Source organism: Phodopus roborovskii, unplaced genomic scaffold (assembly GCF_943737965.1).
Source record: "Phodopus roborovskii unplaced genomic scaffold, PHOROB, whole genome shotgun sequence".
NCBI lineage: Eukaryota > Metazoa > Chordata > Mammalia > Rodentia > Cricetidae > Phodopus > Phodopus roborovskii.
Genome location: NW_026126407.1, coordinates 57054377 through 57068176, shown reverse-complemented (window position 1 = coordinate 57068176; position 13800 = coordinate 57054377). Strand labels below are relative to the sequence as shown.

Genomic DNA, 13800 nt, shown 5'->3' with positions numbered 1-13800 from the left:
CGGGTCTCTAAAGACACAAGTCTTCTGTCACTGTGACTTATCTGGAGTGAGATTCATGAGGGAATGAACCAGGGTTTTAATGTTCTTCCCTGGGTAGGGCAGAACTTAGTGGTAGAACACTTGCCTAGCATGTGGAGTGCCCTGGGTCTTTTGAAAAGAAGACAGAAGAAAGTTTTTTCAGTTGGGGGTCAGCAGCAAGTCTTAGACTGATAATAAAATTTACATGTAAATAGAGCTGAACAGAGCTGAACAGAAAAAGGAGATCCAGTTTGTGGTCTTGCCTAAAAAATAATTTCCTATTTATTTACTTATGGTGTGTGTATATGTTTATATGTGAGCATATGTGTGTCACAGCAGGCTTATGGGGGAGGAGATGTCATGGGTACCAACCTCAGGTCATCAGGCTATTGTACCCAATCATCTGTCATAGTTTGCAGGATTTACTGAGTACAGGTACTGGACTTACACTTCCCTCTTCTGCTGATTCTCAAATCTCTCCTCCTTCTCTCCCCACATGCTGCAGCTTTAAGGGGCTCTCTTCCACATTAACTTGCCATATTGGGGGGGGGTTGTGTGGACATTGGAGACAATTTCGGATGAATGCTACGGTTGAGGCCTGGATCTCAGAATTCTTGGTTTATCCCAGCAAGGCAGTTCTGGATGAGCTAGCTACAGCAGAGATGCCAGAAGGCTTCTGGGCCTGCCAACTCCTTGCAAACACATAGACAAGCCAGGGATCATGAGATGCTTAACAGGCACACAAGCTCCCTGGGGTCATCTCTACTGATGACAAGCTTGGCTCACCCTGTGCCTGTGTCAAGAACAGCTCTCGGGTGTGTACCAAAGGCTGTGGGGACTCACAAGCCTTTGGACCCAGTCCCAGTGTGTAGGAACTGGAGTCACTGGTGGCGGCAGCAGCAGGAGTATGTGTATGAGGGGGGATCCACATGCTGATGAAAGGTATAATATGGGGAATGGTTAAGACATGGATGTGTTCAGTGCTGGAGTAAAGCCAATGCATTCTGACATAGCAAAATGATGAAAGCCTACACTGTTGGCAAAAATGCTGTCAGAGAGCAAGATTAAGTGCCTAGAGAAGCGCTCAAGAAGTGGCAAGTAAGGAAAGGTTAGTAAAAGTACGTTCACATACTCCTGCTGAGAAAAATCCAGGGTTTCCTTATCTCTGTCCAGAGAAAACAGCTCTAGGGGCTGAGGCTGTGGGAGGAATGGGTGGGTTGAGAGTTCGGTGTCACTGTCTTTGTCTGAACTTTCTAAGCTCACTCCTTACTATTAAGTACTATTGTTTGGAGACAGGGTCTCATGTATCTCACACTGGCCTGGATCTTACTGAAAATACCTTGAACTTCTGATCCTCCTGCTCCTACTTCCCCAAGATTATAAGCCTATGACACCATGTCCAGTTTATGTGGTGCTGCGATTAAGGTTCCGAGCATGCTAGACAAGCACTGTACATCTCTAGCCCTATGAATATTATTTCAAATCAGAAAGAAGAGAGTAGGCACACTCAGGCCTAGCAGTACCATCCACTATGAGCCATTCTGGTCTCCCAAGTTCCCTCCCTGTGAGTTCTTGGGTCCTGGAAAAACTTTCACAGAACTGGGGCCAGGCAGATGGACCCATGTCAAGAGCAAGACATCCCCTTGCTTTGCAGAATCCCTGAGATGCAAGGGGTGCCTGGAGCCTTCCTGTCTTCCTCTGCTCCATTCTGCCATGATTCTGGGAATGTGAACTAATGAACAGCTCTCTGGTATTTGTCAAGAACAAAATTACCACCAAAAGATCAGCCTTCTATTTTAGGCCCAACAACAGAGGGAATACTGGGCATGGAATCAGAATCCTAGGTTCAAGTCCAAGCTCTGCCTACTTTGGCTTTGAGACCTGGGATGAGTCCCTTCCTCTGTTTCCTGCTCTTAGCTCTCACTTTTAATAACTAGGTTCATGAGATTTCAGAAACTGAGCTAGTGATGGTGGTCTACAGGGCATTAGCTAGCTTATATCTCATCTGTGTTATGCTAGTACAATAACACTGAGAGATTCCACACACAATGTCTGCCTTATAACACAAAGAGCAGGCATTGCATGGCCTTGTCCTGACACAGCTGGAAGGAGAGTGAGGGACAGAACTGCCCTCTCCTTTCTGACCTGTGCTGTGACAGTTCAATTTCATTCCCGTTTCCATTCTTAGATTCCTAGACAAATCTACAGGGAGTCCTAATCCACAGAGACACTCAGAACCACAGACCAATCGGGGCAAAATGGAGCCTCTCTTCCAACAGCTCAGGCTGGCCTGCAGTCCTCTGCATTTGCTGTGCCATTCCTGAAAACTGCAACTCCCTTTTGCCTCCTTGCTGTCTGCAAGGCTCTTCAGAGCTTATGTGTTGACTGCCAGGGAAAAAGTTCTCTCTCTACACTCCATACAATCTGTCCTATTCGGGCAGTGCATGAGAAGCTTGACTGCAAAGATGTCTAGTATTTTGTGTAACAACTTTCATCACTTTAGCAGCTAGCACCTGATATCTTCTGTGCCCAGGAGGTTTTTGATAGGTTTCTGATATTGCTAATTACTTCCTATTATTCATTTTCTCCCTTCACCTGTAGGTACAGAACCTGGCCACTAGGCATGGCCATGTGACTGAGTTGTGGCCATGCTACAGACATCAAAGTGGCATGTGGGATTTCCAAGAAGTCTCTTCAACAGGAAAGAGGGTACATCCTCTATTCTGCTTCCTGGAACACGGATGTGATAGCCAGAAATCCAGCAGTCATCCTGGACTATGAGGGGGAACTGTATATGAGAGAAGGAAGAACACTGAGCATGTAGGAGCTTGGGTCCCTGATGCCTCATGCAGCCTTCACTTACCCATATCCATGATGCTTTTACCTGAGGGCAACATAAACCTCTCTTTCAGCACTTCCTATGTAGTTGAAGCTAATCTTATCTGACATTGTTGTGGGGAATGACTTGTTAATCCTGGTCACACTGATGGCCTTCTGGAAAGGAGAAAAAAACAAAACAAAACAAAACAAAACCTGTCCTGAGCCTATGGGGCTGGTAGTAGTGGTGGGGTGTAGGGATCTGGACATGGTGGGATGATGGAAAAGAGGAGGGGCATGTGACCCTGCCTTGGCACTCAAATCCTCAGGAAATGTTCTCTTCCTTCCATGGTGGAGGGGAGTTTTTGGTAGAATCCAATGGAGAGACTGAGTTTCTCTGTGAGTTAACACCAGAACTTGGAGATTACAAAATTGGGCTAAGACCTTAAAACTGAGGGCCATGAGAGACTGCATAGTGTACAGATAGGTACACTGGGAGTTGGGAGTGGGTCAGCGGAAGGTTTTCTAATCTTCAAAGAAAGCAGAGCCACTGGTCTCTGTGACCTGCCCAGACCTGCCTTTTGGGTACTTGCTAAAATGTCACTGTTCCAGGTTAACAAACATTTGCCCTTTTGGAGTTGTGGAACTGATTTGACTTTGTATAGGGGATTCCACAGGGACCTGCTTAGGTCAGGGATCACTCCAGGGATCCCTTACTCTGTGTAACATAGGGCTATACCTTGTGGACCACCAGCAGAGACACAAGCCCTAAAGTGCTACAACAAAACCAGCTGGCCAACATCATGTTGCATGCCAAGTGAAAGTGACAGGAGGTAGACTCTGTCACAGCATGCTGATGTCAGCATTTAACTTGAGCTTCCCAGGAGTTCTGGCTTGGGGGAAAACCACAGCATGGTGGAGTTCGTGGGACCCACCATTTACTGAGAGGCCTGCATTCCTAGAACCCTTCCCAGGGCACAGACTGAAAGTAGCAGCAGAACACTCAGCACCCATCACACCACACAGTGGCCTTTGTCAAACTTTCTTTTCTAAGCAGTGGAACTCTGCTTTCTACAAAAGGTGAAAAGGGAAGTGTTCTGGATGGTTCAGAGCTTTGCCAGAGAGTGGCTTCCCTGCTTCTTTCCAGATTTTTCTATGGCTCCCACAGGCAGACATCACACCCTGCAAGGCTGGATGATAAAGCAAGAGAAGGAGGGCAGGAAGAACCATGGGCTTCCCCGACCCCACAGTGACTTGGAGGCCAAGAAGCTCTTCTGTCCCTCAGGAAAACATGGTGTGCCAGCCAGGGCTCTGGGAGCTATCAGAGCTGGGACTTGCAGTCTAAGAGCACAGCTCCCCTCCTGGGGGTGTACATTTTCCAATTCTTAAAAAGAAGGTGGATATCTGGATTTCGTGTAAAGTACCCACTGCTTGAAATTTTAAATGTGGAAGTCACAATTCAACGTTTTTCCTCCCTCCCCCCTTTTGTTTGAAATAGGGTCTCCCCAGGGTGGCCTATAACTTGCTATATAGCCCAGGGTGACCTTGAACTTCTGATCCTCCTGTCTCTACCCTGAGTTTCAAGATTATAGGCATGCCCCACCACGACAGGCTTAAGTGGTGCTGGGGACAAAGGGCAGGGTTTTCTGAATGCCAGGCTAGCATTGCTGAGCAACAGCCCCAGAACTCATGATCTTTTTGAAAAAATAAGGAATGGCCTCCCTATGTGTGTGTGTGGGGCAAAGCCAGCTTGCCCCTTGTCTGGGTACAAGCTTTGTCATCAGCCCCACCCTGAGCCTGAGATGTCACCCACGGAGGTGTCACCTGTGGAGATACTTTGTAAGTCTGCAGTGTAGCTAAGAGCTCAGTGTGGGACAGAGATGCTCTGCTGAGTCCTCTAGGAGGGAGAAGCCCCACGACCTGCCTTCCCCAAAGCCAGCCATCTTTCCATGAGGGTTCAGGTGAGGAGTCATAGAGCTGCCAGGGCCTTCACTGTGAACAGGGAGCTGAGGGCCATAGCTCCCAAGCTTGCCTTTCATTAGCAGACTCATTTGGAGGCCATGGTTCAGGTTTCTGGCCAGGCAGTGTTCATATTTTCTCACCACACTCTGAAATGCTGGGAAACAGTAAAAAAAAAAAAAAAAATCAGCCCTGTGACCTCCCGTAAAAACCCAAGACAGCAAGACAGCCACTGTAGCATGGCCTTACTCCTCCCTTGCTGGCTCTTTCCTTGGCTCTGTCCCTTCACTTCTGTTGCTGTCACCAGGTCTTTTGGGTGAAGCAGGTAGAACTGTGACAGTTTAACACTTGTGTCTGCTGTCCTCTAGATTGATGCTGTTTACAAGGTCTGGGGTGGCATTGAACTTTCTCTCTCATGTGTCTTTCTCACCTAGTATATCTTTGGAGCCCATCCTTGGGTAAGATGAGGGTGGATGTGGGGAGACTAGGGAGCCACGGAGGAAAAGCCACTTTAGGAAGATGACATCAACACTGTTAAATAAGCCCACGCCTTAAGTTGTAGAGATGGCTGAAGTTAAAGAGCACTGGCTGGCTACTCTTCCAAAAGACCTAGGTTTGCTTTTCAGCATTCATATGGTGGCTCACAAACATGTAACAAGTTCTAGGGGATCTGTCACCCTCTTTTGGCCTTCTTGGGCACAATGCACACAAATAGACATACATTCAGGCAAAACACCCAAACACATTAAAAAAAAAAAAAAAAAAAAAAACCCATAAGGGAGGCTAGAGGGCAGCTCGTGTGTAAGAATGTTTGCTGCATAGAATCACAGCATGAGAACCAACGCCCATATAAAATGCCTGGTGTGGCTGCATGTGCACCTGCACCCACATTGGTGTGGAGGTCAGCAACAGGAGGATCACGAGCTCGTGACAGCCTCACTCCTGTCTCACTGGGACATCCGGTTTTAAGGAAGTATGCTGGGGAGTGATTCAGCAGGATGCCCAGTGTCCTCCCCGCTGGCCTCTTGGCACACATCCTCACACACATGTACACATATACCATCTACTGTCAGACAAAGAATAGAACAAGAACAAAAACAGGGTCATAATTAGCTCAATTAAGAGTAAGCAATGTTCTTTTAGAGGACTGAGTCTGGTCTGTAGCACCTAGGTCTGGAGGCCCACAACCATCCATCTCCTGCCCTTCGGGATCCAGCACTGACTTCTGTGGGCACACACATGTGGTCCTCATTCTTCCTTCTACACAGACACAAACAATAATAAACAAGGGGCCAGCTTGAGACCTCAGTGCTAGGCTAGAGCACCTGAAGCCCACATGGAAATGAGGGTACACTGACATGTGGGTACCCTGCGGCTTCAGTTCAGGTGGTCAGACCCCTCGCTGCCACTTCCTACCTCTTTTCAGCAGTTCTAACCATGCAATATTTCAGAGCTTTGAACTACGGGATCATTCTAAGGTCTTCATGCCACTTTTTGATCTGCTCCCTGTGTCCCATTATTGAAAAAGCCAATTTCTGCCCTGTATCACGGATGGAGGGTGGCAAATATGTAAACCAGGGGAAGGGGACACTCTAAAGCAGCTGCCATTCTCTGCTTTCTGACCCTTGCCGCAGGTGACTCGATGACTGGCTATGCCTCCAAACACTTAAAGACTTTTATTTCTGTTTGGTTTTAAAGGGATAACATACAAAAATATCTGGGAACTTGTAGAATCTGACAGCCTATAGCTCTTTATCCATGGACAAATCCTCTTGGATTTTAAGGGCTATACGTGAAAACCTGCAGAAAAGAGAAAATGTTTTCAGTATCCTGCTTTCTCCCTGTGCCATCTTGTTCTAGCTCAACCCTGCTGTCAGGTAATGGCCTGGCTATGTGGGCTACCACCCATGAGACACCTGAGGGCCAGGTGTCCCCTTTGCTGCTAGGGGACCTGACCTGTATGGATGGACAGGAGCACCTGTCATGGAGGGTGGGCTGCCATGTTGACCTGGGGAACTGGTTCTCGAGAGGCACTCTGTGGATTATTCTGCTTTTGGATTATTCAAACTGGGGGGGGGCACCAGGGCATGGGCTTTCTCCCCAGGATGCCTGGGCATTAGCCTCTCCCAGCCGCTGCCCATTTCAGATGGCATTACCGTGTATACATGAGAGAGCACAAAGCTCCACAACAGTCTCTCAGCCAAGGCAATAGAAAGCTCACCAGCGGCCATCTTGGCTGCCTATGTTCTGAGGCAGCGGACAAGGCTGAAAGAGCAGGGAGAGGGAGGCCGTTAGATAGCTATGGGGGCATCTCTAGGCACAGGGGGATTCCCGACCCAGGAATATACAGAGAACATGGACTGGCTAAAGGCCTCCCTGACAAGTATGACCTAGAGCCTGTGATGGGCCAGGAATGCCTGGTTTGCTGAGAAGTATCTTATCAGACCTGCTCTGTCCTCTCAGGTCTGAAGCAGGGTAGCCTTGTGGGGTAGGTCTCATAATGTAGATGCCCCATCCCTAAGCATCCCCCAAGGTGGTGGTATACAAAAGGGCCAGGGAATTCATTGCTAACGTCTGCAAAAGGTATGTGGTGCTGACCCATCCTTACTATTCCCCCAGAGCAGACAGCCTGGGGTCCATTTACATTTGGGCTGATAGAGCAGGATGGTTTGTTCCTGCCATGTCACCAAAGAAAGCCTCTCCTCCTGTGTGTGCTATCTGAGTGGGGTCAGGCAGATAACAGAGGGCAATATTGCCTTACACTTTACTACTGAAAGAACCAAAGACACAGGTTGCATGGTGGATCAGGTAGTATGCTGAGTCACACAAAGACCAAGATGGGCACCAGCCTAGTACATGCTTCAGAAGCTTAGAGCTGCTGCTCAATGGACAGGACTGTTAGCTTCTGTTCCTGCAGCCCCAGCAGACTTGAGCAACCAGATGGCCAGTTTCCCATCATCTGCAAGGGAGAAGTCTGGAGAAAAGCAGAAATTCGGGTACACAGAAACAGGACATGGGGAAGAAGAGAGTTCCCAGGGCCTGGACTGCTCCTGGGTAATGTTACCATAGAGGACTTGCTAGCCCTGAGAGCATGTGTCTTTTCTCTGTATCAAGCTATTCCACTCCATGAGACTGATGAGTTGGGAAGAATAGTACAAGCTAAGTGTCCAGGCGTCTGCGTTTTGACTGGTGAACTGGAGCTTGGTTTCAGCAACTTAGATGCAGGGGTATATGGCAGGAGAAATGATTTAGAATCTTGAGAATGTAATGCCACAACAAGACTGAAGTCTTCCTTTTGTCACTCTGACTGGAGGCTTTGGTCAATAAAGTAAGACCTGGCAGTTCTCCTACAGTGACTTTAACTGTCTGAGGCTAATGGATTTCTTTTTCTGCTTCCTTTATTTTTATTTATTTATTTATTTATTTTTATTATTAAAGATAGTGATTCTCCTACCTTTGCTTCCCAGGGCTGGGATCACAGGAGTGCACTACCATGTCTAGTTTGACTTAAGGATTTCTACCAAAGCCACCAATAAGAACATGGAGCTCTTGTTATTTTGACCCTGGTGTGTAAATGCCAGTTTCATGGTTTTAGCACACCCGGGACCGCTCTGTAGATCTAACAAAGACGTCTGTAAGATGTTTAAATATATGAAACTCAAAATCCAACAAGTTAGACCTGGTTCCAAACAGTCAAACACATGGCTCAACACCTACTAAAAGGACTTAGAATAATTAATGTTGATCCAAAGGAGGGAGAGACAGGTGGTAGGGATGCAAACAAGTAGCTTTCTTGAATGCACTCCTCTCCTTGCTCCTGTGGTCAGCATACACATGTGTGCACACCTCTGCAGGCTCCTCTCTTCCTTGTTTCTCATTTCCCTATATCAGCAGTTTGGAAAAGCTTGGAAGTAACTTTGGCATGTCAGGGAGAGATATGTGTGCTTTTGAATGAGAATCCACAAGTAGCTCATGAGGCCTGGGAGGGATTTCGGAGAGAGGCTCCAGTGGCCTCTGCTCTATGTACTTCCTTGCAAATGCCAAGCTAATGCCTAAGGCATTAAAATCACTCTAGCTCTTGTGCATCTCTAGTTTTGACTTATTTTTTAAAGGATGATTAATATTTCATCATAAAAGTATTGATTTCCTTTAACTAAGAGACTTCAAGTTTGTTGCATCCTTAAGCATGATTTTATTATGTCTCGGGCCAAATGTTTTCTTTTTACCTCCCCCCAAAAGGATGCTTTTGCCTTTGATATAACATGTGTCAAAGAGAAAAGAGGAATTGATTCACAGAATTCTGCATTACATGCAACTTTGAAGGCAGATATCCAGTTTGTGGATTTGAAGAGATGGCTCTTAAACCAAGTCCACTTTACCCTGTAAAACCTTCCTCATCTGTCAGTCCACTAAAGCCCAACAAGACACAGGCAGCACCAAGAGGAGTGTGAGGGATCTGCACAGCCTGGACATGAGCCTTAAACACACAGACTGAACATCACAGACCGTATCCCCATCTTTCATGAAATGCAACAGAAATCTTGCTGGCCAGAGTACCCCAAAGCTACAGTCCCTGCTCATGTAAGCTGGTGGCAGAGGCCAGCAGTGGAGTTGGAGTAGTGCTCAGTTTTTACAGAAGCCGTCCAGGAAGCAGGCGGAGGGCAGTAACTGGCAAGGCAGCTAGTGCTCTGCACTGTTTAAATATTGAACATCCTCTCTCTTTCCTCCACATTCATTATTAACTGGGACCTGCATAGCTGGGTGCACTGACTTCATTTCTTCCCAAGAATCCAAGATGCAGTGGCCGATGCCCAGGGGCTGGGGAGGGGGTGGAGAGGAGATTTGGGGTTCTTTCCTTCATTCCCTTCTCTGGAAATCTGTTTCGGTCAACCCCACATTTTTAGAGCCTTGAATTCCTGGAACTGTCTCAACCTCTTCCTGACCTCTGGTGCTGAAAACAGGTGATTAGAGCTCCAAATATTGATGGGCTGGACATTTTCTCCTTCCCCATAAAGAGCAGTGGCAGAAAGAAGACACAGTTGCCCTTGGAGGTATCATAGTGAAAGGTGCTCCACCTTTGGTACCCCTATAGATCCCTAGCGCTGTCCAGGGGAAAGTCATGTCAGGGTGTTACATGAAAACAAGTGCGTCAGTTGAGAGAAAGGAACCCAGAGTCACTACACATCCTTTGCTCAGTTACTAGACAACTGGGAAGGAGCTGGCAGATGCCAGCTACCAGGAATATCCAGGCTGGGTTTGGATCAGTCCCACTAAAGATGCAACTGTTAGAACACAGACCTAACATCTTTCAGTAGAACAAGGCAGCACCTTTCCTGGGCAACATATGGGCAGGGTAGGAAGACTCCCTCCTGGACCTGGATTGGCAGAGTGGCTGGTTAACAGTATTCCTTTTTTGGGGGGGCTTTTATCTGTGCAAGAAATTTGTCTTAGATGGCCAGGCTGAGGCGTCCACTTCAGTACTACTTTTGAGGTTGGTATTCCCCACCTAAGAGCTAAATTTATCCTTCCCTGCATTCGGCCCTGGTCTCTCCACGGAGCCCCTCGTGCTAAGTGTGGCCAACACTGACTCCCTGACCAAGGACTCAAGCACCCACCAGCCATTGTTTCCCCTTGTACCGCCCTCAGGTTCTCTGACAGGCTTCTTTAGGCCTCCATCTCTGATGTCCTCCTCTATTAAGCTGTGTGTTCCCAGGCTCCTTCCCAACCCCAGCTTCTAGAATACAGCCTTAAAAACCCCTATTCTGATAAGCTCTTCAGGATCTGAGGGCTCTGGAGAGCTCCTACCTCAAACTGCCTGGTAGCTTGTTCCCAATCTGCCCTAGACATGGGCTTCTTCAGCCTTGACTACATCAGAAAATGCTTTCTCCTGGTCCTGGCGTACTGCCCTGGGACTGAGATCTCACTGATGGATTTAATGTCTGGTACCCAAAGGCCCCTGTATTTCTGAAATTTCTATTTGTCTCTGTGACAACAAGAGAACATGCTTGCACAGACATTCTCATTAGGGCTTCTGTTTTGCTATTAACCTGTGGACTCTCTTTCTTGGCAGGAAGGAGAAGGAAAATAAAAATGAGAAATGACAGAAGGATCTCCTGGGCCCAGGCTGGCAAATGTGCACAAGTATGTGAAGGGGCCTTGTCTGATGGCACCTCTGAAGAGCAGGGTGAATGAGAATCCAAGTCCGGGTGGGTCCCGCTAGGCGCACCCACTTAACTCTATGGGATAGCTTCTAGTGGGCGAACTAGATGCACGGATCATTGCGATGTCATTTGCAATGAGCACCAGCAACAAAAAACACCCTGGTGCCAATGTGAGGGGACTCAGTACATTTTGGCTGATCTAGATGGTTAGGACTGAACTCTTCCCCTTCCCAAATTCTCATGCTGAAGTTCTGACCTCTGAGGATCTGATTTGCAAATAGGGTCACTCTGCAGATGGAGCTGGTTGAGATGAAGTCATTAGGATGGGTCCAAATCCAGTATAATTTAGGCTTATGAAAAGCAAAGATCTGGATACAGTGATATTCACTATAGTGGCTTCTTTCTGAAAGGTCCCCACTGAACTCCATAGCAGGCATGGTCCCTAATACAGTGTGCAGAGGTGGGCTTTACAGTCTTTCAATGGATGAACTCATTGATGGATACATGATGGGATGGCTTTAGCAGGGATGGGGTGGAAACTAAGAGCGGAGGCCTACCTTAAGGAATTAGGTCACTGTGGGTGTGACCTAGTAGCACTTTGTCCCTGGTCCCTGCTTTGCAGCTGCCATGAGATAAGCAACTATCATCCACCATGTCCCTCTGCCACAATTCTCTCACCTTACCACAGACCTGAAAATAATGGAGCCAGGTGACTAAGGACGGAGACCCTTAAACCAGCAGTTATGATAGAGCCTTCCTTCTTCATATGATTCTGTCTAGCATTCTGTCACATCAGGGAAATGTAGATGCAAGATTCTGTCTTGGATGCTATTTGTAGATGGAGATTTCTTTCCCGCCTAGTCCTGAGGCTGTTTAGTCCCAAATAAACATACAGAGGCTTATATTAATTATAAACTGTTTGGCCAATGGCTCAGGCTTCTTATTGGCTAGGTCTCGCTTAATTATGAACCTATTTCTATTAATCTATATATCTCCAAGTGGTCTTGGCTTACCAGAGAATGCCCAGGTATCCTGCCTTCCCAGTAGCTACATGACATTTCTTTAACTCTGTCTACTATCTTTCTCTATCCCTGTTTGGATTTCCTGCCTGGCTAAATCCAGCCTGTCCATTGGTCAAAACAGCCTTATTCATCAACCAATAAAAGAAGCATATATTCACAGCATGCAGAAGGACATCCCCCATCAGGGAAAAGCTGTCTCATCAGCACACAGGGACAGGGAGAATTCCAACATGCCACAGCACATGGCAGGTGACTCTAGTGATCCCCAGGAGCCAGGGAGAGGCCTGCAGCCAGATTTCTCTTCCATCCTCAAAGGAGCCAACCTTACCTACCCTTTGGCCTTGGACTACTGGCCTTCAGTACTGTGAGACAAAACACACCTGTTGTTGAAGGCACCCAGTTCATAAATTCTTGTTATAGAAAGCAACCTCAAGAAACAAAGACAACAGGGTGCTGTGCAACTGTTAAAGATGAGAGGGCTTCATTACACAAGAGTCACAGCACTGTTAGAACAAGGGCTTGTTCTGGGTGTGGTGGTGCATACTTTCAGTTTCAGCATTTTAAAGCAGGGGCATGCAGATCTCTTGTGAGTTCAAGGCCAGTATGATCTAATCTACACAGAGTTCTAGGCTACACATTAAGATTCTGCCCACCCCCACACTTCCACCCCAGGAGTTCTGCTTCTTGGAGAGAACACATACATATCAGTGTGCTCAGTGATGCTCACTGTGGCCCTGGGCAGTGAAAGCCTGGGGCCACTGAAACACTTGGATAGAAGTACCCACTGTGGAATACTATACAGCCACAGAAAGGAATGCATGCAATGTAAGCAACAACCCAGATTTATTTCTTTCATTTTTCTTTCTTTTCTTTTTTTTTTCTTTTTTTTTTTTTTTTTTTTTTTTTTTGAGACAGTGTTTCCCTGTGTAGCTTTGGAGCCTCTCCTGGAACTGGCTCTTGTAGACCAGGCAGGTCTGGAATTCACAGAGATCCATCAGCATACCAGGCAGTAATGGTCCCAGCTCCTTATCCTGAGCCTGTGAGATTACATAAGCTTATAAATGCAGACCGAAACACCAGTCACGTATGGTTCATGGCTCCTTATTCTGAGCCTGTGTGGCTAGATGTGTCTGGGCATTATGATCTTTAGGTATTAAAAAGCCAAGCAATACATACACACAAATTCTGTTTTGCCTATGGCTGGGCTTTGGACAGGAGAAACCAAACATTAAATTTCCATAGGAAAGGAGTGTGTCCACTCAGAGCAAGTGGTAGCAACTGCTGCAGACAGTCAGAAACAGTGCAGGGCTTGTTTTGCTACCAATAAGTTAGAAAAAATATTTTGGTTTTCAGAGTTGTTTAGATTTCAGAACTGTAGAGACAGACTTAGGGCCAGGGCTATGGATGCTCACACATAATGTAGCTACAAAGAGAAAGGTCTGGAAAGGGGTCAGCCAAATTCTGAGTGTGGGATATTGAGGGGTAGAAGCAATTTGGCTTGGACAATCAAAGCCTGAAGTGTCCTTTGTAATGTATTAATCTGTGTTTGTGTTTGTATATACAGTATGCGTATTTGTGTGTTGTTTATATGTATACATGTATGTAGGTCAGAGGTTGATGCTGGGTGTCTTCCTCTATCATTTCGTGCCGTAATTTTTAAATCAGGATTTCTTACTGAACCTGTCAGCTAGGCTGGCCGGCCAGTGAGTTCTAGGGATTATCTTGTCTACACTACTCTCCTGTTGTCTCCAATGCTAAGGTGTGTCACTACATCAGCTTTTTATATAGGTGCTATGGATTTGAGCTCAGGTCCTTATAGTTGC

At 46.8% G+C, this 13800-nt stretch overlaps 1 protein-coding gene across 4 annotated transcripts in view; it reads right to left on the bottom strand.

Moving 5' to 3' along the window:
* Positions 1 to 13800, bottom strand: part of Clec16a (C-type lectin domain containing 16A) — a 195537-nt gene that overhangs the window by 15524 nt on the left and 166213 nt on the right. The window contains exons 22-23 of one of the 4 annotated variants that reach the window (XM_051181418.1): positions 6951 to 7059; positions 6456 to 6594 (exon numbers count right to left, since the gene is read on the bottom strand). The exons of the other annotated variants lie outside the window; for them this stretch is intronic. Of the exons in view, the coding sequence (XP_051037375.1) occupies positions 6537 to 6594; positions 6951 to 7059 (167 nt within the window). The 3' untranslated portion in view covers positions 6456 to 6536. Of the gene's footprint in view, positions 1 to 6455; positions 6595 to 6950; positions 7060 to 13800 lie in introns of those variants that run through there. 4 annotated transcript variants of the gene reach the window in all.